We start from the raw sequence: 26,109 nt of genomic DNA, 5'->3' as shown, positions 1-26,109 counted from the left end.
AGTAGAAAAAAATACAAGCTGACGAACATACACTTGCTGCGTGACTTTTAGAATACGCTTCTCCAATTTAGGAAAGGCGATAATCTTAACATGATAACATCGCGCACGCACAAACATCCATGGGTTGTTTACCTTTTTCTTTCGTCGCGACAATCAAGCGCGTATCGCGCTTCACCATCTGAAGCGAGGGAAATTTGCGGGTTTTGCCCTAGAACGGTGCATCTCAACTTGATACCCAATCTTCTCTTTGATGATGCACCGGCTAATCTCGCGTCGATTCACGCTCATCTATGTACTGCTGACGCTCTGCACCCCACTCAGGCAACATAACAGATAGAGGAACAGGCTCTTTGGTTTTCGAATCAGCCAGGCAGATATCTGGATCTAGTGTTCTGATCTTTGTCTGCTGGGGTAGACGCAACTCATTCTCATCCGGCAAGCCTTCGTTTTCCAGTCTGTCCAGCTCACTGAGAAGCTGCGGAGTGGCCTGCCGACGTAGTAATGACCAGAACTCTACATCGGACAAGGTCCAAAGTGCGCGCTCATCAACCCGACCTGACTCCACAAGCTCTTTGATAATTCGACCGGTCCGTCGATAGATGTTGGCATGTGATCGATTGGACCAGACGTCTCGATCCGTGGCTTGGTACGCACGGGAAAGAGCAAGAGCAAGTTGCGGATTGTCGAGCACGAGCAAGCGGTTGGGCGCGCTGCTGTTAGGCACCGCTCTGAGGGAATCAAACACTCGCCGAACCTTTTCAAGACTCAGCTTTCCAAAAGCCAGCGAGTCCCGAAGCGAGTAGTCTAGACGATCTGCACAAAGATGCGGGGAAGGCTGTTCGACCAGCGGAAAGTGCTCTTCATCAAGAGCTTTGAGATCCGAAAAGCCATGCCTGATGAGAATTTCCGGAAGCTGTGTGGTCTCCAGATATCGGGATTTGTAAACTTCGTGATAACTTTCTTCCCCGGCCTTCGAGAGTGCATAGTCTACAACGTGGCTGAGGCTCGTGTGACTGATATCATGTAGAAGAGCAGCGATCTGCTCTTCAACACTCGCCCCAACTTTTCGTGTGAGCAGAAAGGCGCCGACAGAATGTTCAAGACGGGTGACCTTGGGGCCGAAGCCAAGAAGAGCCGTCACGCCGGATTGTCTGATGCCTTTAAGGCGAGAAAGTTCAGGGCTGTGCAGGAGCTCTATGAGAACAGGCTCAGTGATAGTATGCTCTCCGTAAATTTGATCCCTGATGATGACTCTTTCCTTTTCAATGAAATGAAACTTTTGAAAAACTCCGGTCTCGAATTGTGACGCCATCGTGCAGAAGCGGACACGACCTCGTGAGAGCATGGCACTGCCAGAATTCAAGGGACTCGGTCCAAAGATGTGCCGTGGCAAAAGCGAGTTCTATTTTGAAAAGGTAGACCAGAGTACTCCGCTCATGGATCTGATCAGAGCCGAGATTAATGATAGATGAAGGGAGTTGATAAAACAAGATGCAGTTTAGGATGGAGGTTGGGGGTCTACTGCCATACTGGCGAGTCGTGACTTGTGCCCGCGACTACCTGGCCGGGGTGTGTTCAATGCATGACTAATCGGGTAATGATCGACCCGCATCTTCAGGGCTTCATAGTAGTACTTACAGGCAGGTACTCTGCATAGAGCTCCATGATGGATATCCACGCCATTCCCCTTCATGAAAAGCTATTGTTCGGTCTGGTAGGTATATCAAGACTCAGCTTGAGGTGACATTCATACTTTTCGTCCTTGGACCTTATGAGATGCTCTGATGACTCTTCGTATTTTCCGAGGCAATGCATATTCAGCCTCGAATCTCGAAAATTCTTAGCAATTAAAAGAGAGGTAAACAAACAAAATCAACGCCAGCCATCAGGGGTATACATTAGATTGTTCTGTCTCATAACAATCCCAACAAAAGAAAACGGCATGCCCCAACACCAATTCAAAATGACATTTACGCCGTGGAGACGGAATCATGTTTCTCGAGTGCTTCGCTAGACAGACACCACGATCCTGGCCCGTTCAAGAAATATGCATAATCTTTCTCAGTCCCTGCAGAGACAGCGGTTTGATCAAGTAGTCATTGATGCCCGCTGCAATAGCCTGTTGTTGCATGTTATCCGAAGCAACACCAGTGACAGCCAAGATACACGAGGACTCTAGGCTGTGCTCCTTTTCATGTTGTCGGATCTTGCTGGTCGATGTCAATCCGTCCATGACGGGCATTGATATATCTAACCCTGGAGATTAGCGTACTCCAGCGTGACCCACGACGAACCCGAAATCGAAGACTCACCCATTAGCACAAAGTCGAATCGCCGTGGCGAGGCTTTGTATTTCTCAAGGGCAATCAATCCATTCGAAGCAGTATCGTAGCTGCAACCGATCTTGCGCATGTAGGTAGCAAGGATTTTAAGGTTGATGTTGTTGTCATCTACCACGAGGACATGCACATTCTGTGGGTCGTTCGAAGGGCGAATTGGCAGAGCAGGAGACTGCACAAGCTTGGTAGGGGATGCTGGAGCGTGTCGCATCGATGTCAGCACTGTCTCTTCACCTGACCTCTCACGCGTCGACGATGATTCAGTTCCCAAATGAGCGGAAGGGGCCGCCGAAGATATGGGAGATTCGGCCGTTAGCCCAGAGTCGGTGTTGCCCTGATTGAGGATCCGATTTATGGCACTTTGGATCTTTTGTGGACCGAATCTGAAGGAATTTGAAATCAGTAACGATCCAACACTCCTTGCGAATTTTGAAAACTCACGGCTGGGATACCCAAACGAAATTCGGAGCAAGCAAGGTCTCGAAGAATGGGGCATTGCTTCCCAACACGATATAGTATTTGAAGTTGTGTTTCGTAGCCAATTGCTCCAGAGAGCTGATTCCCTCGGTTTCCTTTCGAAGGACGGCTTCCTCTATGACGGCGATGTCTCCCTGGCCCTTGTCCAGGGTCTCTGCCAGGGAGACAGCCCAGCCAAAGCAGGACATGAACACGTCGGCTAACGTACTTTGGATGGAGAGTTTTCGCTTGGATTCGAGGCTCAACATGCCTGTCGGGGTTTCTTGGAGATCGGGATATCCGTTGAAGGCGACCAAACACGCTCGAAGCGATGGCAATGACTCCCGCATGGGCTCTACGGGTGATGGACAGAACACTGGACTTGCTTCTGGGCTGTTAACGAGCTCCACTGGAATGTAAACGTCAACTTGCGTTCCAACACCAACCTCGCTTCTCACGTTGACATGGCCGTTGAACGCAGCCACCAATTGGCGTACAATACTGAGGCCGAGGCCGACGCCTTCTGACAGAGAATCTTCTTGTGCAAAGGGAGAGAACAACTTGTGTCGTAGGAACTCGGACGCAATACCGCTACCTGTATCGGTAATGGAAAGGTGCGCGATCGGCTTGTGGATGTTGACAGGATTGCGCATCCGGGACAGCGATACCTCGACGAATCCGGTTTTGGTCCACTTGATGGCATTGCCAAGCAGATTCATCACAATCCTGCGCCAGGCCCCTGGTAGAGACCGAATGAGCCACGGTCGACGTTGCTCGATTCGTACAATGACCGACATTTCTTCGGTTGTCTCGAAGTCGGGGAATGGACTGATGGAGGCCTTGGTTGCGGAAGTTGACAGTGACGTCTGAGAGACCATCTCCGCCGCGTTTTGACCAGTGTACAAGATGTCGGCAACCTCTTCTACGAGATGACCTAGATGGAAATCTGATTCCAAGGTCGATTCCTTGAGCCTCTTACCGTCCTTCTTGCGGGACTTTTTCACTTGGGTCAGGTTGTTAATTTTGCAAAATTCAAGCCTATGGCGGGGGATTAGTATCACAGTATTTGGCAAGGGCAACGGTTCCACTGACAAATGATCCGTGGTGTCCAACAGTGTCAGGCCGGATGACTCGATCATTCTGACCATCTCTTCCTGCGTCGGTTCCAGATGCGTGGCCTGCAGGAGCTCTGCGCTGGCCAAAATTCCGTGAAGTGGAGAGCGAAGTTCATGACTGATGGAGGACACAAAGTCGAATTTGGAAGTCTCGGTGGTTGCCCAGTGGACCCGAGAGACCTCGGAGACGATGGAATCCCCAAAGACTTTGAAGTAATGCAGCTCCTCGATGCCGAGAGCTCGGTGATCATCTTGAGTCCACACAAGAGTGCCAGCCATCCAGCGGGACTTGTTGTGATCCCACAGCGGGAAGAACAGGACGGAGTTGGCAGCGGGCAGGACTTGCTGAAGCCGCTGCGTTGCCATCCGCATGAGCTCGGCCTGACTGTCTTGGCCGTCTAACCCTTTTTCATATGACACGTAGTCTTCCGACTCCGAGGACTCATCGAGATTGAACACTTGCCCTTGGGGGAATGAGGTCACGAGCAGATTCAAGAGCTCTTCAGAAAAAGTGATGTCTGCCTTGACATCGAGAGTTTCACCTTTCCTGACCTTCAAGGCCTTGCTGAGGACATCACATGACGTCTCCGATGGTTTAGCATACGATGGAGATCGACCCAGTGGACTTGGATACGGCACCACCGGATATTCGGGGACTGCGGTCGTGGGTAAAGGTTCCCAACCTTCCTGATCTTCGGGTGGTAGGAAGGAGGGATTGGTTCGAGCGGCATCGAGGAAGACCACTCCGTCGAGATCCATCGACTTCCTGAGCAGCGTGCTTGCTCTGTGGAAGATACGCTGAAGTCGATTTCCGAGAGGCGTGCGATCGGCGAGCGCAGGGTGAGAGTCAACATTTGCGCTCTCCGCCCCGGGCTGGCCATCTGCTTTTGCAAGATCATCCATCGGGTTCTCCTCCTCAGGTGAGAATTGTTGCTCGGAGGGAGTCGAGTTGAAGGAAGACGGCTCGGTCGACCCGGTCGGCGGACCGGAGAAGAATAAGGGCGATGGCTGTTCGGACAAACTCGTGGAGGAAGAGGTCACACCGCCGAATTGCTGATTCAAAGACGTCTCTACGGGACCTGAGCTCGCAGCCGACGAGGTCGAGCCGACTTGTGATAGGGACGTACTCGCCATTGCCTCTAATCGATGATTGTGGGCCACCCCCCGGGGGTCAAACTCGGCATGGTCTTTGACAAAATTGGTCAACCCTTTGATCAGTCGCTCGGATCGGCGGTGACAGTGGACAATGCGGACATGCTCTAGATGCCGCGCGACTGCCTCTGCGATCTCACTCAGCACGGCAACGTCCTTGTCTCCGAACTCGGTGCGAGGCTTGTCGTCGATGACGCAGTAGGTGCCGAGCACAAAGCCCGAGGGGCTGAAGATTGGGACCTCGGCATAGAAGCGCATGAATGGCCATGCCCGGACGTAGGGCCGGTCTTTGAAACACTCTTCCTTCAAAAGATCCCGGATGATGTAGCGCGTTCGGTTGCCGGTGATATTCTCATTGTCGATCACGGAGGACGTGTCTCTCCCGGTAAACAAGGCGATCGTTTGCGGGCAGACTCCCCAGAGTAAGTCAAGCGTGCGCGTGCCCAGATACAGTCCATCATTGGGCGCGTGCCGGGTGTGGTCGCGCAACGAGATGGATGCCGTGGCTTCGGCGATGATGTGTTGGTTGCCGCCGTCGATGAGGGAGACGAACGATCGATTCCCCGCGAGACGCAGTACGCCGAGCTGTGCCAGCGCGGTCAAGGTGATATCGGTTGAGAGCATGCCGGCTGTGTGCCGTTCATCGCGTTTGAGCGCCTTGGGCTGGGCATTGGCGGCCTCCGAGTTTTCCGCATCCTGATTCCGCGTCGTCGAAGGTCGTGGACGACCTAGAGCGCAATAATATCTAATGCCACCAAAATTTTATTCCCCGCGGTCAGCGGAGAGCCCTACTGATCGAGGCGGGGGAAAGTAACCATCGTTGGGTCAGGGCAAAACACTGAAGCTTCTCATTGTGACCTACCTCGATAGTTCCCTGATTCTCTCCCGCTCGGTACTACATGTGGATGGGTGGAAGGCGAAAAAGCCTGCTTGATCCATGACTTGAAGCTTCATGCATGCCTACGACGCACGACTGGGATGACGGGAGAGGGGAGGGAAGAGGGGAGGAAGTGGCGGTAGTGGCAGGAATTGGCGGGTGGAGGTGGAGGAGGAGGAGGAGGAGGAGGGTGGTGGTGAGGAAGCTAGAAAGGTGATTCGAAAGAAGTTTAGAAAAAGATGGCCCGAAAAGTATACTTTGTGGTCCGGACCATGTGAGCTGGCAACACCCACACTCACCCACCCACACTCTTTCTCTCTCTCTCTCTCTTGCTTTCTCTCGGTCAGGTCACACACACACACACACACACACACATACGGCACGTTGACGAAGAGAGGGGAAATCCGACCCGAGTCCAGGGGGGATCAGGAAGAGCGAGTCACCTTACGGTCGCCGTTAGAGGAGCTGTGGCGCTTCCTGTTTCGGACAATGGAAGAAGAGAACAACCTCCCACGCGGGCCAACCCGGCCGCGGTGATGAGCCTATTGTTGACAGGTTGATCCCAATCAAGGTATCGCAGTGAAACCGCAGTTTTGACAGGAAAAAGCGTTGTTGACAAGGGAAAAGGTTGGGCAAAAACCGGCTTTTGGACGGGGCGAGTGGGTTCCCTGCGGGTCACTTGTGGAAGGACATGATTGGGCGCTGAGGGCTCTCCCCTGGGAGGAAGAGGCCTCGGCTAGCTCCGACTCCAGTTCCGCTCCTGCCAGCTGCACGGTACACTTTTCAACCATCAACCCTCCAACCGGACTACTACGAGACTGCGGGATGTAGACTGACGATGAAGAATGAAGCACCTCGACATCAGCACAGCTGGAGGGCTCTCACTGAAGTGATCAAGTCCTACAGTACTACTAGACTAAGTAGTAGTAGTAGTAGTAGTAGTAGTAGTAGTAGTAGTAGTAGTAGTAGTAGTAGTAGTAGTAGTAGCAGCAGTAGTAGGTAACTAGTCGACTTCTAGGCCAAGGGTACAATTTGCAATGGGTACAGTCGACCGCTCAGAAAGCACATCGGATCTACACCAGCGTCGCAGAGATACGATCGCCGATCGTCGCACTTCCATCAAGGCATCGATACTACTACTATCTCTGTGTCGATCTATCCTATCCTTCTCGTACGCTCACATGATTTGCGTCTCACGTGAACTGGAGGGCGGCCTGCGAGTCTAGACTCTAGACCTACTACTTCCGAACCTTCCAACATCGACTTGCCAAAGACCTGCCATCAGATCGTGTTGGTGGTCCCTCTGCATGATTCTCGATCCCTAATTGACCTGGGTTGACCGGCGCTCTCGTGCGCGATTCATCACCTCTGGCCGGACACGCTTGAGTTTGCGGTTGTTTCGATCGAAGATGAGCATACCTCTGCTCGAGAACTCCCCCAGGTCTATCAGCGTCAATCAGACGTCTATCTCGTTCCTCTTTGGCCCCCCCCCCCCAGTCCCTATTCGCCTCGTCCATGTTACCTCCTGCAATATCGTCTCCCGCAAGATTGCTTCTCGTCAATATGTAGCCCAGAATAAGCGGGGCTGTGAAACTGAACGGTGGCAGTTGGGCACTGGCCAGCACTTGGCCTAGACCCTCGAGCCGCCGGATACCAATTGGGGAGAGAGCGCCCTCAAGGTCCCCCGCTCTGATTCTGTACATACGCAGTGTGACAGTAGTATAGGCCTCTTAGCTTCACGATGATACTACTCGTGATGGGCAGTGGACAGTGGCACTGCAGAGCTGGTTCCCTGTCTCTGCCTATGTTCTGGAAACAGCGGATCACAGAATGAGGTGGGGGGAGGCCTAGATGAGGCGGACTGCTGTCTTTGTGGTCTTCCGCGATACCCATACCCAAGTCCTCTTCATGACCTGAACGTAGCGATGCTCCTTTCGTTCATGAATCAAAGAGGCCACGGGGGGGGGGGGGGGGGGGGATTTGAAGGGAAGTCTTACCACACATCATTTGGATTGACACTCGTTTCGCTCGGTGTGGCCATTTGCTCTGTACCGACAAAACCTGTCTAGGGATTGCGTTGTCGGCCGCCATGAGTCCATGACCGGTGAGCCAAGATGCATTGGACAGCAGTCGGGTTCGGAGATCCTGCGCAGACTGCACAGTGCACACTGCACAGTGCAGCTCCCGAGCGAGGATATCCCAGAACATGTGGTAAGGTTTGTCTAGCCGTGAATCTCTCCATCCCCAAACAACATCTCCGGTCTACACGGAAGTGGGCCGCGGTCACGGGGTGGCACCTGGCCGCGAGTAGTCTCGAGTCTGGGCCCTCGCCGGGGGGAAGCATGCGGGATTCTGGTGTTGTTTCCAAAGGAGAAAGGCAGCGCCAACACCTGAGATTTCTGCCTTCAACATCCGAGCACCGACCTTCGATCCTGATTGCCCTTGTGTTCAACAAGGTTTATTGAGCATTTTCTCACGAGACAAGCCGACCCTTAGACCACCTCTGCGTCAGACCTGATGCTTGTCGTCGCGTCAACTCTAGAACTCGGGGCCATGAAGGTTTTTTCGTGATCGCGGCCACTTACGCAATGACAAGATCGAGGGGTATACGGTAGAGTGTATAGTACTATAGTACGGCACAGTCATACCAGCTACATCTCGCCGCGATGCCGAGAAAATCTTTCGTCTTCGTCTCCTACCTGCACCATTCGCTAGCTCACATCCACAAGCAGCCCCGTCGGGGAGTCTGATCATCACGAGGGCAGTTGTTGTAATATCTGCTGTGAACCGTTGACCAGCCCAAAGCCCCGAATCCAAAATAGTGAATTGAAATCAGTGTGGGCAGACTCCCAGCTTGATCATCCTCCTTTTTCGCGAATCGCAACTGCTCGATCCCGAGGGGTGAACAGAGTTCGACTAACTGGCCCCGAACCAGCGGCAACACTCGAGAGAAATTGGAGATCTTGGGCACCAAACACTGAACAAGACAGAAGCAATGGCCAAGGGGGCCCGAGGAGCTGGAAACGTGCCAGGAAGAGATCAATTCCCCGAGACTCGACCCCGCGGTATGGTTCAGTGTAGATTCGTAGCCAAAAATATCTCGATTGCTCGCCCTGGATGCTTCGTGAACCTTGTGAGGGTCCAGGTTGGAGTGCCAGGGGTCATGCGAACTGAAGGGGACGATGCAATTGAATTCTCGGGGACTCGCTCGTGGCACTGCTGAGTGTTCAATCCAGCGGTCTCGTAACGGTCGTATGCACTCGATCTATTTTACCACAATTTTGCAACAGAAGTTTGATTCTCCAAAAACCGGGGAATTGAATCAGTCAGTCCATAGCGGCACGAGCCAACTGGCGGATGAGACAACGGACTGTTGATCGTTCAATTGCTCTCAAATCCGATCAAAAGAGCTTTCTTCATGCTGACTGTCGGATCGGAAGAATCACCCACTTTGTGATAAATACTTTTGTTAACTGGGCATAGACTCATACTACTAAATTGACATCTGACAATGGAAACCCTGTCACGAACAGAAGATTTGAAGTGGAAAATCAAGCGCGAGTAGTCTAAGCACCGACCAGAGAACCCAGTTCAAAGGTCATTAGCAAGAAATTTGATCATAGGACCAGGTCCTGATTAGCGATCAAAATACAAATTCATTGGGAGTTGATCAATGCAAACCTACAGGTACAATATGCATATCAACCTTCAACCGTACTTCACGTCAGCCCGGATTCGATCCACCCAAACCCGCACATCAATATCTGTCCAGCAACCCTCCGTAATATCCACATTGACATATGGACTCGTCATACAATCTATGAGCTTGCCAGCCTACTTGAAAAGGGTCAATGTCTGATTCTCATTTCTTCCCGGTGATTCCACGCCTTGTCTTCGTCCTAAGTTCCTACACGAATCCATTCTGGATCAAAGCTTCAGGGCTCATTTGATCCGGCGCCGATCTACCTCACCAAGTGACCGACCCGCCCCCACCCGCACACCCGAGTCAAGTCAAGCCTCAATGGTGTCAAGTCATGCCCGAGTCCCTCACGGCCCTCCGCGGAAGATCGATCACAGAGTCCACTTCTGGCCATGACATTATCAGAATGGTAGGCGTCGGTGGTCACAGCAAAGGCTGCAAGACATGCCGTCGTCGACGAGTAAAGTGCGGTGCGGCTTTCATCATTTGCCCCTTTGAGTGGTTCGACGAACGCCACCAACTAACGTGATTTTAGATGAGACCAAGCCCACCTGTACTCGCTGTCAGAAGGCGGGATATAAATGTGACGGCTATGTTCAGTTTGCTGAATTCATCGATGTCACGGCTCAAGTGTCGCACAAGAGACAGTCGAAAAGGGACTCGACGTCCGCCACCAGCACTCCGTGCAGTCCGTCTGCAGGGCGGAGTTTGAGTGCCGGAGGCTGGAAATTAACCTCCAGCTCCCAGAGCTCGGTAATTGGGTTACCTGTGGTTTCTATCTCGGTCAATCCCCCATGGGATGAGCAGTCTCATTTCACTTCTCATCTCGTGAACAAGTTGTTTACTTGGCACGAAAATAGCTCCTCGAGGCAATCCGCAGCGTGGATTGACGTCTTGCTGCAAGGCCCGCATGATGAAGCTTCGTTGTCTTTCTCATCCGTAAATGCCTTGGCGACAGCTTACATTGCAAAAAATTCATCGAGAGCCTGACTTGACGAAGAAAGCAGCCAAATTCTATTCATGGGCTCTTCAAGCTCTTCAAAATGATTTGCATGACCCCCACGCTGGCCATGGGGGACGAGTTACTTGTGGCAATCATCTGCATGGCCATTTACGAGATGGTCGCTTGGACCCAGCCGAGCAGTTGGCTACATCATTACAGAGGTCTGGCGCAGCTGGTGAGTAGAATCCACTCCACCACCACGACCTCTGGAAATATCTGGCTTACCTGTTGAAGACCTCTTTACGAGGCCCTCGGCGCCATCAGTCTGGTGTGGCACTGGTCCTTTTGCCAACGCTTAGATCGTGCATTGTGAGTGTCCAGCCTTGATAGAACAGGAGAGACTTGTGTAGTTGACCGGTTATGTCCTGCTTCCAGACCGTGGGATATCTTCTTGAGCGCAAGCATTGCTTTCTAGAATCTCCCGAATGGAAGACCCTTCCCTGGGCCAAGTGTGGCCTAGATGCCAAGTTACCTATTGAAGAACTTCAGGATTTGCTTTGCGACCTTCCTGGGCAACTCGAGGACGTGGACAAGATTCTGACGTGGGAAAAAGACGAGCTCTCAAAAGCGGCTCTCCACTCAGCACTGTGTTCTCGTATCTTTGCGACTCTCTCGAAGCCCTTTACGCTTGCTGATGGAAGTGGGAGCAGATGTTTCCGTGTTGCACATACCTGGTTGAGCCCGGTGGTCCTGACCCAGAGACTCTTCTACCAATCCCACCCGATCCATTTACTAGTGTGATTTGGTTCACAGACCCATACCGTGCCCAAGATTTGATGACATACAACACCATTCGGTTGATTGCTACACCGATCACTTGAAACGATCGGCGTGCATGTTGGCAACACGATGTCCGATAGACCTCAAAATGACCCCCTTCTTCCTATGGAAGGGACAAGAAACGAAGTGGCTGTTGAAATATTGCAGAATGGTTGATTATCATATGCACTCTTTGCGTCGGAGCTCAGGAGCCTTTATGCTCATCTTTCCATTGAATGTTGCGCATCTTCATTTGGATCAAGACACCGGCGAGATCAAAACTTGGCTCGAAGCAGTCATGGCGGTCGTCGCAGACTACCATGGATTCGAAGTTGGGCGAAGGGAAAATATGCCGCGACAATTACATCCAAGCAAGAGATGAATGAGAAGATAATAGAAAATGAATTGCGAGACTACTCAAGAACAGTCACACAACACCAGTCTCTTTCCCGCGACACCTACAAATCACAAAATCAGACACCTCATCATCAACTTCACCTTTCGTTCGCATAAATGAGCTTTTCACTCGAAGCTTCCGAGGCCCAGTCCTCATCATCCCCAAGTGCTTCGTCTGCGGCCGTGATGAGAACCCAATAGATATTGTTGATCTTCTTTGCCTCTTTTTCTCCATGTTTGCGGTCTTTGCTGCCGCTCTTATCTCGTTTGGATCGCCGTTCCTTTTCGAATTTTCCAACATCGCGCTTTAATTTAGCATGATCCTTTCTGAGGTGTTTCAAGTGCTTGCCGTAACGCCGTTCATTCGGGTCCAAACGAGCCATCTTTTCCTCCACCTCCTGCAATTCCCCCGATGACCTTGTCAGCTTCTTTGTCGAGCTTTGCTCTATCTTTCTGAGCTTCGGTCGTCTTTTCTCCGAACTTTTCAAGCTGCTTTTTCTCCGCGCGCTGAGCAGACCAAGAGCCAATCTTCCTCGCCCAGTTTTTCGGTGACACTGGAGCTTCGATGTTTTCAAACGACAAAGGCAGTACTCGATCTCCCAATGCATTCATTCGCTTGGCGATCGCACGAGCACTGGGCTCATTCGACACCGCACTATCCATCACTGTCTGGTACTGCATCTGCGCAAAGACATCTTTCTGTCCCCTCCATGCCAATCTGGCCTAGCATCTTCTCCGTCTTGCAGAGTTGCGCGAGAAGACCCTTGGGCTTGAAGATGACCTCATTGGCCCACGTCATGTACTTCTTTGTACGAACAATGGCCACACCAGCGGTTCCCAGGCCCGCCACCACGCTCAGGCTAGTGCCAACAATCTGAGCCGTGTGTAAGGGGACCATACCGACAAGGGAGCCAATGGTGTTGGTGGCTTCCAGGAACGGGTTCGCCATGTGGGCCTCGTTGAGGCCGTCGATGAATGCAAGCATTTCGCGAGACGAGAGGCCGTACTTTTGTTCCAGCTCTGGCGCGTAAGCGCGAATGAAGGGGCTGAAGTTGGCTCCGCGAAAGACTTTGGTGATTTCTGAGGCTTCGTCAGTCTGTCTCGATCGTCATGTTGTGGTCGATCATTTGCTTCCAGTCTACTTACGAGGAATTACACACGGTCGGTCCTGGGAGGATCTTTGCCGTCGCAGGAGGAGAGACGGAGATGGCTGATTTGGATTGCTTGGACCAGGCGTATATTCATCTCGATGACAAGCGGGATGTTGTGATTGATATTGCTGATGGTGCACGTGTCGTTCTGGGGCAGCGGGCGGAATATATGATGATGGAGAGATCAGGGAAGAATGTTCGTATTGCCGCCCGAAGGGTCCTTGAGGCGCAAATTGATCGTATTCAGATGGCGTATATGGCCCCATAGGGTGTATTTTCACGCTGCTGGAGTTGCGGTGGAGAGAGACCACTCAGTCTCGTAGATGACGGCGCAGAACATCTCGAGTCCATCCACTCTCCACAAGGCGGCGGTGCCAAATTCTGCTGATATTCATATGGGTCCATGTATCCCAACCTTGGCCTATCCTGGCTCGCGAATGATGCCATCTCGGCCATTACTTGCATATCAACAGAACGCACTTTTCCAAAATGATAAAAAGACGTAAGAAGCCGAGGTTTTGCAACTCTCCAAGTCAAACATAATTGTCATATAACCCTCCAACTCCTCAATCGGCAAAAGTGTCCCTTTTAAATAACATCCCATCCCCATTTCAATCAACAGACAAACGTGACGATGCCACGAATTTCCCAATCGGGCTGATTTCGCGACCGCTCGAAGAGGATACCCAAGACCCCCGGCAGAGCATCGAGGTCTTTACCGCATTGGGCAAAGCCTTCACCACCTCACCAATCACAGCCTCGCTCTCGTCCAACACGGTGAAAGGTACCACTCTCTTGCCTCCTCGCGAATTAAGCCACTTTGAGTTTAGCGTGCTGGTTCACGTGGGAAAGCCGCCGCTTTAGCGATTAGACTGATCGAGCAGTTAGGTAGTATACTACTTATTCTTGACAACCAGTACTGAGTGACTACTGAGTACTGAGTCTACCTACTGACTCACCGAGTGGTGTACTAGCTCCGGTTCTGTAAAATGCAAAAGCTAAGCTAGACAAGGCCTTGACCGGAAAGAAAGGTCTACATCACCGGCAATTTGGCGTACCACAAGCATAAGCAAGTCTTATAAGTGAACTAGTAAGTGAGAACTACCGGGCAGTGGAGCCTATCGTACCTAAGCACATAGTAGTAGTACTGACTCACCAAGTATGATACCTAGTAGTACTGTAGCTTCACTACCTACCTTAAACTTTAAAGTACCAAGTTACTAGTACTGGACTAGCCCGGTACTCTCGCGCACCGTGGAGGCTATACCCAAATAGGCCCATTTTGCGATCGGATGAAAGGCTCGGCCTGAGCCTCAACTTTCCAACCGGGTCTCAGGCTTCCATGTCCCAGACTTCTATGATCAACACTATGTCCTTTCTTAGTTAATGGTCTTCATTCATGACTTGGGAAGATCATCCTTTGCAGCAATAACTTGTCCGTGTCCAGCGATACGAAGAGGGGGTCCACGGAAGTTCAACCGAGACTTGAGACTCTCAGGGTCAATTTCTTATCAAGGTCGAATACAAAGATCCTGTAGATGAGGTGCATGTCACGTCTTCTCCAGAGTACACGCTGCAGTCACCGAGGACATGACGATCTGAATGTGATCTTCTGACTTAGCACAACTGGCAGTCTCCTAGGTCTATTAATCAATGAAATGAAATAATCGGATGGAAAATCTCTATAAACGCTGCAATGTATCACTAATGGCTAATGCCGTATGTCTAGTGAACAAACACAATGGAAAATTTAAATGAGAACAACGATCGGGATCTCATCTCGACGGGTCGCATCACGTCGAATAAGTCCCTACTCGTAGCTAGCACATCACCTTCCGTCCCTCGTTTGTGTTTCTGCTTGGGAAGCTTCGGATGTGCCAGGGTCACTCCCAGAAGGTGACCTCTTCTCATGCAAACTCATCCCCCGCGCCTGGAGTCGCTTTTGCACCTTGCGGCCACCGCAACAGGCAGCGCAGCATGAGCCGAGCTGTAAGATGAAGGCAATCAGGCTGAATCCTGAAGCTACCCACATGAACGCCATCATCTGAACACCCACATGGGCCGAGATGTTGAGATTGGGATCTGCATTCGAGAATACATTGGCGAAAATGGTAAACATGACCGTTGCGATGACCGAGCCCGCAATCGTGACCAATGCAGCGAAGAAAGAGAGGAACACAAAGGGGAAGGAGCGTAGCCACACGAATCGTTGTCGTCGGTGAGGAAGCCTGGTCGTCGGGGCGAGCTCGTGATCACCCACGTATTTGATAGCTTGTGGAGGGCGCGAAGACACAGCCAAGGGGCTGAGGAAGATCATGACGAAATTCAAGACAGCGGATGTGATGAAGAGACCGTACATCCAATGTGATGCCGTTCGGGCGAGGTTCAAGGGTTGCGAGATCTCGCTGGGCAGCGCAACTGAAGGGAGGCAGATTCGTTAATTCCCATACCAAGGATTCCCCGAGCATGCATCATACGACTTACTACTAGCGCCTGACAACAGTTCCGATACGATAATCTCGACTGGGTTGAAGGCGTATAGCGCCTTCGGTTTGGAGCACGACGTAATACCCTCAACATTGTACCCCTCGCAAAACCCCAAAAGCCCGACCGTGTAGAAGTCATGTAGACCAATCGACTGGGCAATAGAGTTGATGAACACAGCGTTGGGCACCGAGAGCGGAATGATGTTTGAGAGATCTAGATAAAGGAAGTATGTGCTGCGCAGGACCGGTTTGTTGGATAAATTGCCAATTATCACCAGGATGACAAACACCAAAGCGATGAGATAGAGCAGAGAGCGGAGAGCCCGATGCCAATGTACCGTGAGGGGGCGCCGGCGAGCTTGGGGGGTATCTGAGGCAGTGTGCTGAAAGGCAGGTGAGCCGCGTTGGCTGTCGCCGACCACACCCGTCCCAACGACCATGGCGTGTCGATTGCGATGAGGAACTGGAGATGGCCGATTCTGCGGTGACAGTAGGAGCCTAGGACGAAGGGCGGAAAGACCAAGCCTTTGCTGGGAAAGAAGACGAAGAAGAATTGATTCGTTTAACACGCAACAAACCACCTCTCAAGCCATTACACAAGTAACGGCAGATCGGGGGATTTCCACTGTGACGAGCGTCGCACGTCTTCTGTGAGATGCGTCTTGCTTCGAGCAATACAGGAGTCCAGCAAGTAAGGAAACCTGTCGCCGACCTGTCAATCCAAGGGGAAGGGAAGAGATCAACTTGGATCAACTGCGATCTTCGTGGGTTATTCCACGATTTAGATTGCTGTAGCCTGTGTCGCAGTGTGAGACTTCCTCGAGAAGGGGGCTTGTCCACATCCACTTTTGAGGCCCAAGACCCAAAAGGCTTCCGCAGGCTCGCTGGGGTCGTCAGTGGCTTTTTCGCTAGCCTGACCCACACGCCGCGGCGATCGTGGATACAGACGACTTGCCAAACTGCAAGGTTATTCGATGTCCTCCTGCGGATTTTCCAATGACGCGTCAACCGTAGTCTCACCGAACAGATGAATCTTGGGCCCAATTACCTTGATACCAGGTGCCAATCCCGAGTACGTCAGAAAAATACAGATTCTCAGTTAAACCAGTGGGAGAGTGCCGGAACCTTGGGGAACTGCAACTTGGGACAACCTGGCCAGCGATCTTTTGTTAGTCATAAAAGTGTCTCGGCCGATCGACCGAACAATGCGAGTGGAGCCTCTTCTTCCCACTGACTAGATTGGGCTGTTGGCGGAAGCCACGGCTTCAGGCAGCGTCATCTGGTACCCTGCGCCTCTCCCTTGGATGGACCCTGGTTGGTCCAAGGGTGTTCGAATCGATGAGATGCTGCGGAGGGTCATGAAAGGCCTCCCAAATGTGATCTAGACGAGAAGCCAAGTCTCAACTCGATACGATTGATACGATGTTTGGGGGGGGGGGGGGGGGGGAAGGATCCATGACTGCTTGGGTAGAGAATGTTGGAAGCGAAGGAAAAAGGAACAACAAGTTGATGTGTGTGAAGTTGAACCGTGCAGAATGTCGTCGGGCGCCGCGTGACTCGTGACCAATGAGTTCGCCCAGAAGTGACCCAGGTGGAACATTCTTGAGACTTGTTGGTTTACAGTTCTCTATTGGTATTGCCAGGGTGGTTATTGACTTTAATCCTTAATTGACCATCCGCCTCGATTTCTGTTCTCTGTTACATTTTTTTGGCTGTGCTCGCGATTTTACGCTCACTCAAAATGAGGTGGCCATCACTTGGACTGGCGCTCCTCGCAGCGCAAGCTGCTGCCGACACTTCAGCGACAATAACCAGTGCGCCTTCGACCACGTCGAGCAAGTCAGGCTCGAGTAGTCTGGATCTGGCAGAGGCTACGACAATCACAAACGGAACAGTCGCTTTACCATCCGGCAGCTATATCACCTACAGCACAACAATCACCCTTGCGAACGGCAAATCCTCGGTCCTGGTGTCAACCCAAACCGCCCGCAATGCGACGTTCACCTCGGGCAATCAGACTGCGGTGTCAACCACTAGCTCAGACTCATTAACGGTACTGGTGGGTGGCGGGCACACGACGACCCTCACGGGCAACAGCACAATGAATGCCACGGCGACCGCGACCGCGACACAAGCCCCGGTGAAGAATACACGGCCCTGCAACGGCCATCCTGAATACTGCTCTCGCAGCTACTCCAATATCACCATGGTTGCAGCTCATAACAGTCCATTTGTTCGAAAGGGCAGTGCTGCCTCAAATCAAATGTTACCGGTGACGACACAGCTGGATGACGGTATTCGCATGTGTAAGTGGCCTCCCCAGGCGTTCACTTGAAGAACACTTGGTATCCATGGTTCGGCGGCTGGCTAGTTCGCGATGACTAATGTGGCCGCAGTACAATTCGAATCCCACTATCGCAACGGCACCATTATGCTCTGCCATACTTCATGTGATCTGTTAAATGCTGGGACACTCGAATCGTACCTCACGACGGTCAATCAGTGGGTTCGGGATCATCCGTATGATGTTGTCACAATCCTCATGGTCAACAGTGACTATGTGGACCCTGGAAATTACACCGCTCCGGTTATGAATTCGGGCATCATGGACTTGGTTTACACATCTCCAAAGATCCCTATGGCACTGCATGACTGGCCGACATTGTCCGACATGATCTTCGCGAACAAGCGGGTCGTCTTCTTCTTGGACTACCAGGCCAATCAAACTGCTATTCCATGGCTCAATGACGAGTTTTCACAAATGTGGGAGACGCCATTCTCCCCCACTGACCGCCAGTTCCCCTGTACAGAGCAGCGGCCGCCAGACCTAGCGCCCAAGGATGCGAAGAACCGCATGTACATGGCAAACCACAACTTAAACGTGGAATTGAACCTTGGCTCGTTGAGCATTCTCATCCCCAACACTGCGGTGATTAACGAGACCAATGCGGTCAGTGGGTATGGCAGTCTGGGTCGCATGGCGGACAACTGCACAGGTACGTTCACTCTTCTCCAATACATATATCAATGGCACATCGGACTGTCTGATCATCGAAAAATTTCCCCGCTAATTCTTTCAAATAGCAATGTGGAACCGCCCACCTAACTTCCTGCTTGTTGACTATTACAACGAGGGCAATTTCCCCGGATCTGTCTTTGAAGTTGCCGCCAAGATGAACAATGTGACCTATAACGGTAAATGCTGTGGACTCGTGTCGAGTGCACTCTCAATTTTCTCAAGCGCCCATCTGTCAACGATCTTTATGATCTCGGCTGGTGTGTTCGCTTTCTCATCTGCATTCTAAAGTGTACTTTGTCCATATTTTCTGCTTCTGCGACACATGCCTCTACGGTCCTCATTATTATGTACGCTGGACCGGCACCGTTTCTGCTTGTATATACCTATCTCATATAGATGATGCTTATTACCTCGAATTTTTTGATAATGAGACTTGCGTATGTCGTACGTACCTTTTGGAGGGTCTCGGATTTGCTTTCCTTACTTGGAAACCTTGTCTAATCCATCCAGCTTGATTAATTCGGAATATAAGTCATACGCGATGGATTGTTTGAGGCGTCAGCTTAGACCGTTTAAGTGGACAGCTACTAAGGTAGATACAGCGGAACGTTGTCCATCTTGATGGTTCGGACCTGTACCATGTTCGTAGGTATGAAGGGTATGGAATTTGCTCGTCCTTCCATGTATTCCCTATCTATATGAGCAAATAGCAAGAGATTGGCAGTCACCAATAACTTTACACCATAAGGGAAAACAAAATCCAGAACGCTTCCCTTGCGCCTTCTGCAGGTCCCGCTATCAAGACATATTCATCTGTTCGTCGGATGGTCTCGAGGTCAACCCCAAAGTCAGACCCGACGCAAGCTCCGCCAAGGCATTGAAGTCTGGACCTCTCTGTGCCGCAGGGTCCACCGGTCCCAACTGACTCAGATAATAGCGAACGATCAAGTCGACCGGTGCTGACTCGCTATGCTGTAAGTCCCACAGTGGTGAGAACTGCAGGACTAAGGTCTCGCCTTGCCAGGATGCCTGCGTGATTCTCACACTTCCCTCGCCTGTGTAGGTGATGGCTAGAAGCTGTGAGGTGGACTCAAGTCAGTTGATGCTGTTCGATCCCGTACGTATGTCTTAGTTTAGATGTGGTCTCAGCTTACCGGTTGAATCTCATCACGGGCCCAGGGTCCATGGGAAGTGCGGATCATCATCATTGTGACGATCGCGTGAACTTCGTGGAGAGTGAGGCTCTCTGACTCAGCGCTCGCGTCCGTTTCCGTCAACACACTGATGATGGCATGGGGATTTGTCTGCTCAGAAGAGTCATCGAGGAGGTCCTCAATCTTCCAGTGCATAAAGTTGACGCCTGTCGAGAAGGGAGATGGGTCACTGTCCGATATGATGTTCCTGCGGGGGAGTCAGCAACTTGAACACCTGTTGACGTTGTTGTAGTGGGGTATGCAACATACTCCATGTAGTCACGCTGCAGGGAGCCAAGGTGGAGTAGCGTGAACCCGTCTGGTAGCCCCAGCCGAAAAGCCACAAGCTGGCTGTCGACATGGTTGTGGACACGACGCACAACATTCCACTCCAGCCAGTACTCGCTCAATCTTAGGATGAGACTTTGTCTGGCTGCTTCCAAACGGGCCTCGGGGTCCACGATGTGCTCGTGAGCTCGAAGCTGGGAGTCGAGGTTGGGCACGTCACGCAGAGGAGAGATAATGTGAGGGCAGTAGGTGATGTTTTGGTGAATCTCGTCGATCGAATAAGCCGCGAGAACTTCATAGGGGTATGCTCTGAAGAAACCGGGTGTGAAGATCACCTCCCCATTCTCGGCCACAGAGGCAGGAGAAGCCGAAATGCCCACAGCTTGGAGTTCATGTGCAGCTAGGTAGAACTCTTCGCATGTTTGGAGTTGGGCATAGATATTTGCCAGGTGCTGCTGGCGCCTTATATAAGTAGACTCATCCATGTTGAGCCAATTGAAGCCCTGAGGAAGCGATCTGCTGTAGAAGGGAAGTTGAGAGTTGTCAAGAGGTGATCTATTATAGAGGCGAAGGTGAGAGGTGTGGAAGGTGAGTGAGCGTGAACACGTGTGTGTTGTAGACACAATTTCGTTCCATCATGACGCGTGCGATGTTGAAGATAGTCGAAGACAGCTTCTAGTGGAAGTTTGAAGTAGATACTTGAAGATGCTTGTCGTTCAGATCTCATCTGTCAGTGAGAGATGCGCGTCTCGCTATCAAACAACATTTTTCGCAGTCAGGTTTATAAAAGCATACTACAGAAGCTTCGATAACTTCATCTTCTGCAGAGTATTTTTTCCTAGAAAGCGAAGCAAGCCTTCTGTTGGAGATTCTTGATATGCCTGGCTTAATCTCAAAAGTGGAAGGTAGGTAATCTAGTGGGTGTGTACCTGCAGATGGACACGGCGGATATTACCATTAGCCCACGCTATGTCTTTGTGGGTCTCGTGTGGCGGTGTTGGGGCTAACCTGATTGCAGAGCAATTCTGCCTGGCAGAAATAGCATTAGGTGCCTTTATATTCTGGCTTGTCATCCTCGGCCCTGTCATCACTTGTGTCGTGGCAAGGGAATGACGAGAGTGTACTCATCTTTGGTGTTTATACATGAAAACGCGCTGTTTGCAATCATAATATTTGTTAGGTGCTCTCACATCAAGAGTCAAGTTCAGATGCCTCCTGAACATGCGAATCATACAGGTGCAAATCCTTATGCTTTCGCGAGTCAGACTTTGAATTCACTCATATTCCGTTATTCGATGACACAATCACAGTGTCACTGTCAACTGACAAGTTGGTGAATCCTGATGCCATCCATCTTTTGCATAGGAAATTGGCAGCATGCATTATTTTCCCTATTTTCAACGCGTGAAGAATCAATGGAATCTCGCCAAGACGGATGGAATGGATAACTTGATGGATATTATTCATTTAGTGGAGCTGATCAGCAGGTAGTTGATTTGCGACACCATACAATACCCACTCTTAGCAGTCAGAATGTGGCATCGGTTGTAATTCTTGAGTATACCGTATTTCAATTGGTGTGAGCTTTACTATGAAAGTTATTATTGCTTTTAGAATATATTTTACATGGAACTGATCAATACTTCTTGATGCTGCAAACACTACCCAAGGACCAGATTGGCGTATGGAGTGACCGACCTGAGCCGGGCAGACAGCCCGTGACTCAACACATAAATTCACCAAGGTGCCTCGCCGCTCTATATGGAAGCCTCTCGGTCGCAAGAGAGACCGGACCATATTACTTGACATGCCACAAAAGGCACGGTGTAATTCTACCTCTACGTATTCGAGTACTAACTACCCATCCGATGGCCAAGTGGAGTTCATATTACTCCAACAACATAATACTTCCGTAGACAGAATGGCATTTATTCCTTTGAGGGCTATCGTGATCTTATTACATCACTCTGAGCGCAACCATCGGTATCCTCGTAGACTAAACCTCTTTCTGTCAAAACACCGTAGACGCTTCGGCATAAACTTGGAAATGACAGCAAGATGGAGGGGCTGAGTCCCCCCGCAGTACCACTCTAGCCTAGTCATTGGAAGGCAATAAAAACGAGTGAGTAAACGAAATAAAGTGTGTCCAGGAATCTGACCGGCAGGCGACCGTCTGAATTTCGATCAACTTTCACTTCCATCAGCTAGGTAAAAGACATATCGAAGGGCGACCTACTTGTGACTGGAAGGTTTGATACACTTGAAACAGAAGAATCAGAAGCCATGCAACATATTTCAATCAACATAGGAAATGATCTCCCCGCGACGCGCGATCTTCCTGCAGGAGCAACAGTACCTGATGAGCTCCCTGCCCCGAAGGAAGTCAGATTACATCCAACCCAGCCAAACGGGGGCGAAAATGCTTCAATTTACTTCGTGGGAACGGCAACAACAATAATGTGAGTGACTACAGCGAGGTCTGAGAATCGAGGCAATGCTCGGGCTAACAAGTCTGCGAGAGTAGCGAATGGATGGGAATGCGGATCATGACTGATGTTAGTATACTGCCCGGGCACTGCTCTAGAGCCTCGACTTCCGATGTCGAATCATGCTGGTCTATCATGCTCATATGGTGGAAAGCCCAATTTCCTTCACGCCGGCGACCATGTGCATCTCGGTCCTGGAGTGTCTGCCACCCGGCAAACCAATCCGGCGGTCGATCTTCACCATCTACCGCGTATTGACTTGGTCTTGCTATCTCACTATCATGGGTGAGTATCCTTTCAAAGCCTCGCACTTTGAAGGCTTGCCTTCTTACCTTAGAAGAGAGCCATCCACGGGTTGGGCTGATTTAACCTAATGTAGAGATCACTTCGACCAAAAAGTCGAGGCTTCGCTGAGGCGCGACCTTCCAATCATCACAACACCCCATGCTCATAAGCAACTGACGGGTAAATCTGCCGACTCATTTACCAATGTCACTGCACTGGATCACTTTGAATCGACTGCCGTGAAGATCAACAGCAACGAGTCTCAGGGACGCCACCAGATCCGAGTGACGGGTATGCCGGGAAAACATGTACCGAGTCATTCAATCGTCGACAGTCTCAACTCTCTAGTTCAAGCTGTCAGTGAAACTTCCATGCTCAGTCTTGCACTCCGAGCTGATAATAAGCTGTCTTCAGATTCCACCCACAAACGGCTGGATGGTCGAACTCGGTGGGGTTGACCCCAACGACGCAGAAAAGTTCACCTGCGGCTACAGAATCTACATCACCGGAGACACTCTGCTGGTCGATGAATTGAAAAAGATTCCGGAACTCTACCGTAACGAGCGCATCGATCTGATGCTGGCACATCTCGGAGGCACAACCGTGCCCTCGCCGTCCCTTGGACCTCTTGCCTTGATGGTCACCATGGATGCGAAACAGGGTGTGCAGCTGATCCGCCTGATCCAGCCAGACTTGACGATTCCCATTCATTACGATGACTATGATGTGTTTGCCAGTCCGCTCAAGGATTTCAAGGCTGAGATTGAAATGGCTGGGTTGCAAGACAAGGTTGTATATCTGGATCGGGGGGACAAGTTTGGCTTTACCGTGAGAGAGGCTTAGAATGCAGTATCGCGCAGTTGATGCCATTGACATTGCTGGCTGACCTGCATTGAAGCCATAGTTAGAATGAAAAGCTTCGCATGTCAGTTCGTTCACATTCTATATCAAAGCCATGTCGTTCCTGTTTCAGGGCATCGTATTGTCGTAGTTAGAAATACTGGCATAATTGATATGAGAAGAGATCAGTCCAGCCATACAGTCGGGTTCAGTACCACTCATTCCTTCCAGACCAAGATTCCCTTCTCGTAAAGACCCGTGATCAAGCCAATTCCATATCCCACATCCCTCACGGCCGTGGAACTGCTACTAAATTCGCCAGCCGTTCTGTAGACAGTCTTGATTCCACTCTCTCCGGTCCATTCCATCACGCAGCTGGGGACGCTCATGTCGTAGCACGCACTCTCATCAGCCGAATTCTGGTCCAGGCACCGTGTCCGATCCGAGATCATTCTAGCCAGAGCTGGTAGATGTGGGTGGCCGGTGATCAGCAGGCGACCCTTTTTGTCCACTGATAGATTGTCCGGCATCATAGACACAGAGATTGTCTCAACCAGTTCAAGACTACGGTCTGACTTGATGTTATATAGCCGAACATCACGTGCGCTGGTTGACGCCACTGCCAGCGTGGAGGCATTGAGAAACTCGACGCCGTTGGCGAATGGCACTCTAGCGAGAGGTCTGACGGAAGTCGATCCGTCGTTGTGCATGTGCACATGCACAACGCCTCCCAAGGGAAGAGCACCGTAGGTCTCGGTTTTGGCCAGCAGGGGGTTCATTCGGACCTGGAAGTAGTGATCGTTGCTCACGAAGAGCTCATGCTCGTTCAGAGCCCGAAGAGAATTTGGTGTGGTGAGCTGTGGATGAATGAGCGTTCTTTTGTGTCTCGCGATTGGATCATGGGACTTCAGGTTCAGATCGAATACTTCGATCCGCGAACCATCCAAGTGATGGTTGATGACGAAGAGAGTCGAGCTGTTCTCATGATACTCGATGCCCAGAGGGTGGAATTTGGACTCGTCCGGGAGCGCTTCAAATTTGATCGGGTAAAGGCCCGACGATCCAAAATGCATTTGCTCATCATATCGATACAGCCAGAGCCTGCCAGGTGTGATCGTTGTTCGGTTCTGATAGAAAGTTCCCATGACGGTGTTCCACCGGTCTCGTCCGGCATCACAGCTCAATATTGCGGCTCCGTGGCCGTCGACCAATATCGCGTCCTCGCAATTCCGTATCTGGTCATAAAACAACACTTCATACTTGGAGAAGCTCCTTTCTTCACCGATCTTGTTCAGTGCGCTTGATGTCAGAGTGGACAAGGCTGAGATGCGACCGGCTAGATAGGGGTACGAGACCGCAATGGCCATCGCTACCTTTTGCTCAAGTAAATCCCTTGTTAGTGTGTGTCACTGTGTGATATGTTATGTTGCAAAAGCCGAGACCGTGGGGAGTCTGAACTCACCAGGATTGACTTAATAAGGCCAGGTAACCTACTCCCCTGGTTGTCCATGTTTTTTGAGGCAATGCGTTGAGTTTGGCGGAAGTCTTCTCCTCGGTCGAGCATGGGAGATCACTCCATTATTGAAATATTTTAGAGGGTGGGCTGCATGCTGCTCCATGGGAGTGAAACTCAACCTGACCAAATGCGATCTGCATCTCAGTGGGACAAAGGGGCCCTTAGGAGCCAAGCGGGCTGGGGCTGATGCTTCCTCCTAGCATGGAAGTGTCTCGATTGAGACATATCATTGAGTAGGGAGACCCATCAAAGGTGCCCACTGCCTACAAAGCTATTGCGACTGCAGTATACAGCTTGGTTGTGTAACATTCCGCTGAAGCAAGGTAGCTCCGATGCTTCTTCTGTGGTCCAAGCACATGTGGGTGAATTATTCGTCCGCCTAGGAAGGCAAAATTCACAAACGACCAAATCACTGAGACGTGAAGCTAAGAAAGTTCAATTCTAGTATTTAAGAATTATATTTGGTGGCGGTCTAAATCCCTTGTTTAACAGCAAGCTATTTAACGGTTCGAATTTGCGTTTGTTGACATGGTGGTTTACAGGGTGAATTGTTATCGCTCATGTATTGAGGCAGTCGCACACTCTGCCTTGAAGTATGTATACTGCAATGAAGGTCCCAGGCACCAGTAAGCTGACATGTCGACACGGAAGCGACATGGCAATTGTGTGTCCTGCTATGCTTACGTGAGCTTCTTGATATAATCCAATCTTTCCAGACAGGAACTGGTCTTTCAGCACCCTGCTTTAAGAGTATGGCGGGGTAGGTCATAATCTAGGCGACCTAAGTAATAAACTCGGCCCATTTCAAGTGGACTTGAGAGAAATAGCCGAGCCTCATCGAGAGAATTCTCTTCCATTTATACAGCAGTGACACATGACCATGAGTAAGATTGACGCGGCAGCCGCTAGAACAGATATTATTGCAGTTAAGGAAATGGCGCCTAACTATTAGGACTCGGGAGACCCGACAGCTGGAGGGCACTGCAGTGCCGAGCCGCCGCCCGCCCGACGCAAGCGTCTTAGTCATCACCGCGTTTGGGTCGGGGGT

At 50.9% G+C, this 26,109-nt stretch overlaps 15 protein-coding genes across 15 annotated transcripts; 7 read left to right on the top strand and 8 right to left on the bottom strand.

Moving 5' to 3' along the window:
• Positions 1–262: 262 nt before the first annotated feature.
• On the bottom strand, positions 263–1,312 carry N7539_004305 (uncharacterized protein; the record flags this gene model as incomplete). Its single annotated transcript, XM_056933907.1, has 1 exon — positions 263–1,312. One exon carries the CDS (start codon positions 1,310–1,312, stop codon positions 263–265), a length of 1,050 nt encoding a protein of 349 aa, XP_056791448.1.
• A 726-nt stretch (positions 1,313–2,038) lies between these two features.
• Positions 2,039–6,016, bottom strand: N7539_004304 (hybrid sensor histidine kinase/response regulator; the record flags this gene model as incomplete). The annotated part of the gene is made up of 5 exons (XM_056933906.1): positions 2,039–2,250; positions 2,313–2,722; positions 2,781–3,833; positions 3,888–5,807; positions 5,925–6,016. The coding sequence occupies 5 exons, from the start codon at positions 6,014–6,016 to the stop codon at positions 2,039–2,041; spliced, it is 3,687 nt and encodes a 1,228-aa protein (XP_056791447.1).
• An 834-nt stretch (positions 6,017–6,850) lies between these two features.
• Positions 6,851–7,642, bottom strand: N7539_004303 (uncharacterized protein; the record flags this gene model as incomplete). The annotated part of the gene is made up of 2 exons (XM_056933905.1): positions 6,851–6,953; positions 7,359–7,642. The coding sequence occupies 2 exons, from the start codon at positions 7,640–7,642 to the stop codon at positions 6,851–6,853; spliced, it is 387 nt and encodes a 128-aa protein (XP_056791446.1).
• A 2,331-nt stretch (positions 7,643–9,973) lies between these two features.
• On the top strand, positions 9,974–10,629 carry N7539_004302 (Zn(II)2Cys6 transcription factor domain-containing protein; the record flags this gene model as incomplete). The annotated part of the gene is made up of 2 exons (XM_056933904.1): positions 9,974–10,109; positions 10,175–10,629. The coding sequence occupies 2 exons, from the start codon at positions 9,974–9,976 to the stop codon at positions 10,627–10,629; spliced, it is 591 nt and encodes a 196-aa protein (XP_056791445.1).
• A 53-nt stretch (positions 10,630–10,682) lies between these two features.
• Positions 10,683–10,969, top strand: N7539_004301 (uncharacterized protein; the record flags this gene model as incomplete). The annotated part of the gene is made up of 2 exons (XM_056933903.1): positions 10,683–10,817; positions 10,877–10,969. 2 exons carry the CDS (start codon positions 10,683–10,685, stop codon positions 10,967–10,969), a joined length of 228 nt encoding a protein of 75 aa, XP_056791444.1.
• A 33-nt stretch (positions 10,970–11,002) lies between these two features.
• N7539_004300 (uncharacterized protein) lies at positions 11,003–11,783 on the top strand (the record flags this gene model as incomplete). Its single annotated transcript, XM_056933902.1, has 2 exons — positions 11,003–11,326; positions 11,379–11,783. The coding sequence occupies 2 exons, from the start codon at positions 11,003–11,005 to the stop codon at positions 11,781–11,783; spliced, it is 729 nt and encodes a 242-aa protein (XP_056791443.1).
• A 112-nt stretch (positions 11,784–11,895) lies between these two features.
• N7539_004299 (uncharacterized protein) lies at positions 11,896–12,180 on the bottom strand (the record flags this gene model as incomplete). Its single annotated transcript, XM_056933901.1, has 1 exon — positions 11,896–12,180. The coding sequence occupies one exon, from the start codon at positions 12,178–12,180 to the stop codon at positions 11,896–11,898; it is 285 nt and encodes a 94-aa protein (XP_056791442.1).
• Positions 12,181–12,452: 272 nt separating this feature from the next.
• On the bottom strand, positions 12,453–12,782 carry N7539_004298 (uncharacterized protein; the record flags this gene model as incomplete). Its single annotated transcript, XM_056933900.1, has 1 exon — positions 12,453–12,782. One exon carries the CDS (start codon positions 12,780–12,782, stop codon positions 12,453–12,455), a length of 330 nt encoding a protein of 109 aa, XP_056791441.1.
• A 125-nt stretch (positions 12,783–12,907) lies between these two features.
• Positions 12,908–13,812, top strand: N7539_004297 (uncharacterized protein; the record flags this gene model as incomplete). Its single annotated transcript, XM_056933899.1, has 2 exons — positions 12,908–13,187; positions 13,571–13,812. 2 exons carry the CDS (start codon positions 12,908–12,910, stop codon positions 13,810–13,812), a joined length of 522 nt encoding a protein of 173 aa, XP_056791440.1.
• Positions 13,813–14,776: 964 nt separating this feature from the next.
• N7539_004296 (SUR7/PalI family protein) lies at positions 14,777–15,874 on the bottom strand (the record flags this gene model as incomplete). The annotated part of the gene is made up of 2 exons (XM_056933898.1): positions 14,777–15,366; positions 15,433–15,874. The coding sequence occupies 2 exons, from the start codon at positions 15,872–15,874 to the stop codon at positions 14,777–14,779; spliced, it is 1,032 nt and encodes a 343-aa protein (XP_056791439.1).
• A 1,301-nt stretch (positions 15,875–17,175) lies between these two features.
• On the top strand, positions 17,176–18,739 carry N7539_004295 (PI-PLC domain-containing protein; the record flags this gene model as incomplete). Its single annotated transcript, XM_056933897.1, has 3 exons — positions 17,176–17,740; positions 17,831–18,430; positions 18,519–18,739. The coding sequence occupies 3 exons, from the start codon at positions 17,176–17,178 to the stop codon at positions 18,737–18,739; spliced, it is 1,386 nt and encodes a 461-aa protein (XP_056791438.1).
• Positions 18,740–19,251: 512 nt separating this feature from the next.
• On the bottom strand, positions 19,252–20,419 carry N7539_004294 (uncharacterized protein; the record flags this gene model as incomplete). Its single annotated transcript, XM_056933896.1, has 3 exons — positions 19,252–19,530; positions 19,608–19,854; positions 19,917–20,419. The coding sequence occupies 3 exons, from the start codon at positions 20,417–20,419 to the stop codon at positions 19,252–19,254; spliced, it is 1,029 nt and encodes a 342-aa protein (XP_056791437.1).
• A 1,798-nt stretch (positions 20,420–22,217) lies between these two features.
• Positions 22,218–22,484, top strand: N7539_004293 (uncharacterized protein; the record flags this gene model as incomplete). The annotated part of the gene is given in 2 exon segments (XM_056933895.1): positions 22,218–22,393; positions 22,412–22,484. 2 exon segments carry the CDS (start codon positions 22,218–22,220, stop codon positions 22,482–22,484), a joined length of 249 nt encoding a protein of 82 aa, XP_056791436.1.
• Positions 22,485–22,487: 3 nt separating this feature from the next.
• N7539_004292 (MBL fold metallo-hydrolase) lies at positions 22,488–23,548 on the top strand (the record flags this gene model as incomplete). The annotated part of the gene is made up of 3 exons (XM_056933894.1): positions 22,488–22,705; positions 22,800–23,061; positions 23,120–23,548. 3 exons carry the CDS (start codon positions 22,488–22,490, stop codon positions 23,546–23,548), a joined length of 909 nt encoding a protein of 302 aa, XP_056791435.1.
• Positions 23,549–23,763: 215 nt separating this feature from the next.
• Positions 23,764–24,912, bottom strand: N7539_004291 (uncharacterized protein; the record flags this gene model as incomplete). The annotated part of the gene is made up of 1 exon (XM_056933893.1): positions 23,764–24,912. One exon carries the CDS (start codon positions 24,910–24,912, stop codon positions 23,764–23,766), a length of 1,149 nt encoding a protein of 382 aa, XP_056791434.1.
• Positions 24,913–26,109: the final 1,197 nt, after the last annotated feature.

Source organism: Penicillium diatomitis (assembly GCF_028827545.1).
Source record: "Penicillium diatomitis strain IBT 30728 chromosome Unknown utg000004l_segment0_segment0, whole genome shotgun sequence".
In the NCBI taxonomy this organism is placed as follows: Eukaryota; Fungi; Ascomycota; class Eurotiomycetes; order Eurotiales; family Aspergillaceae; genus Penicillium; species Penicillium diatomitis.
This window is presented reverse-complemented; position numbering and strand designations above follow the sequence as displayed.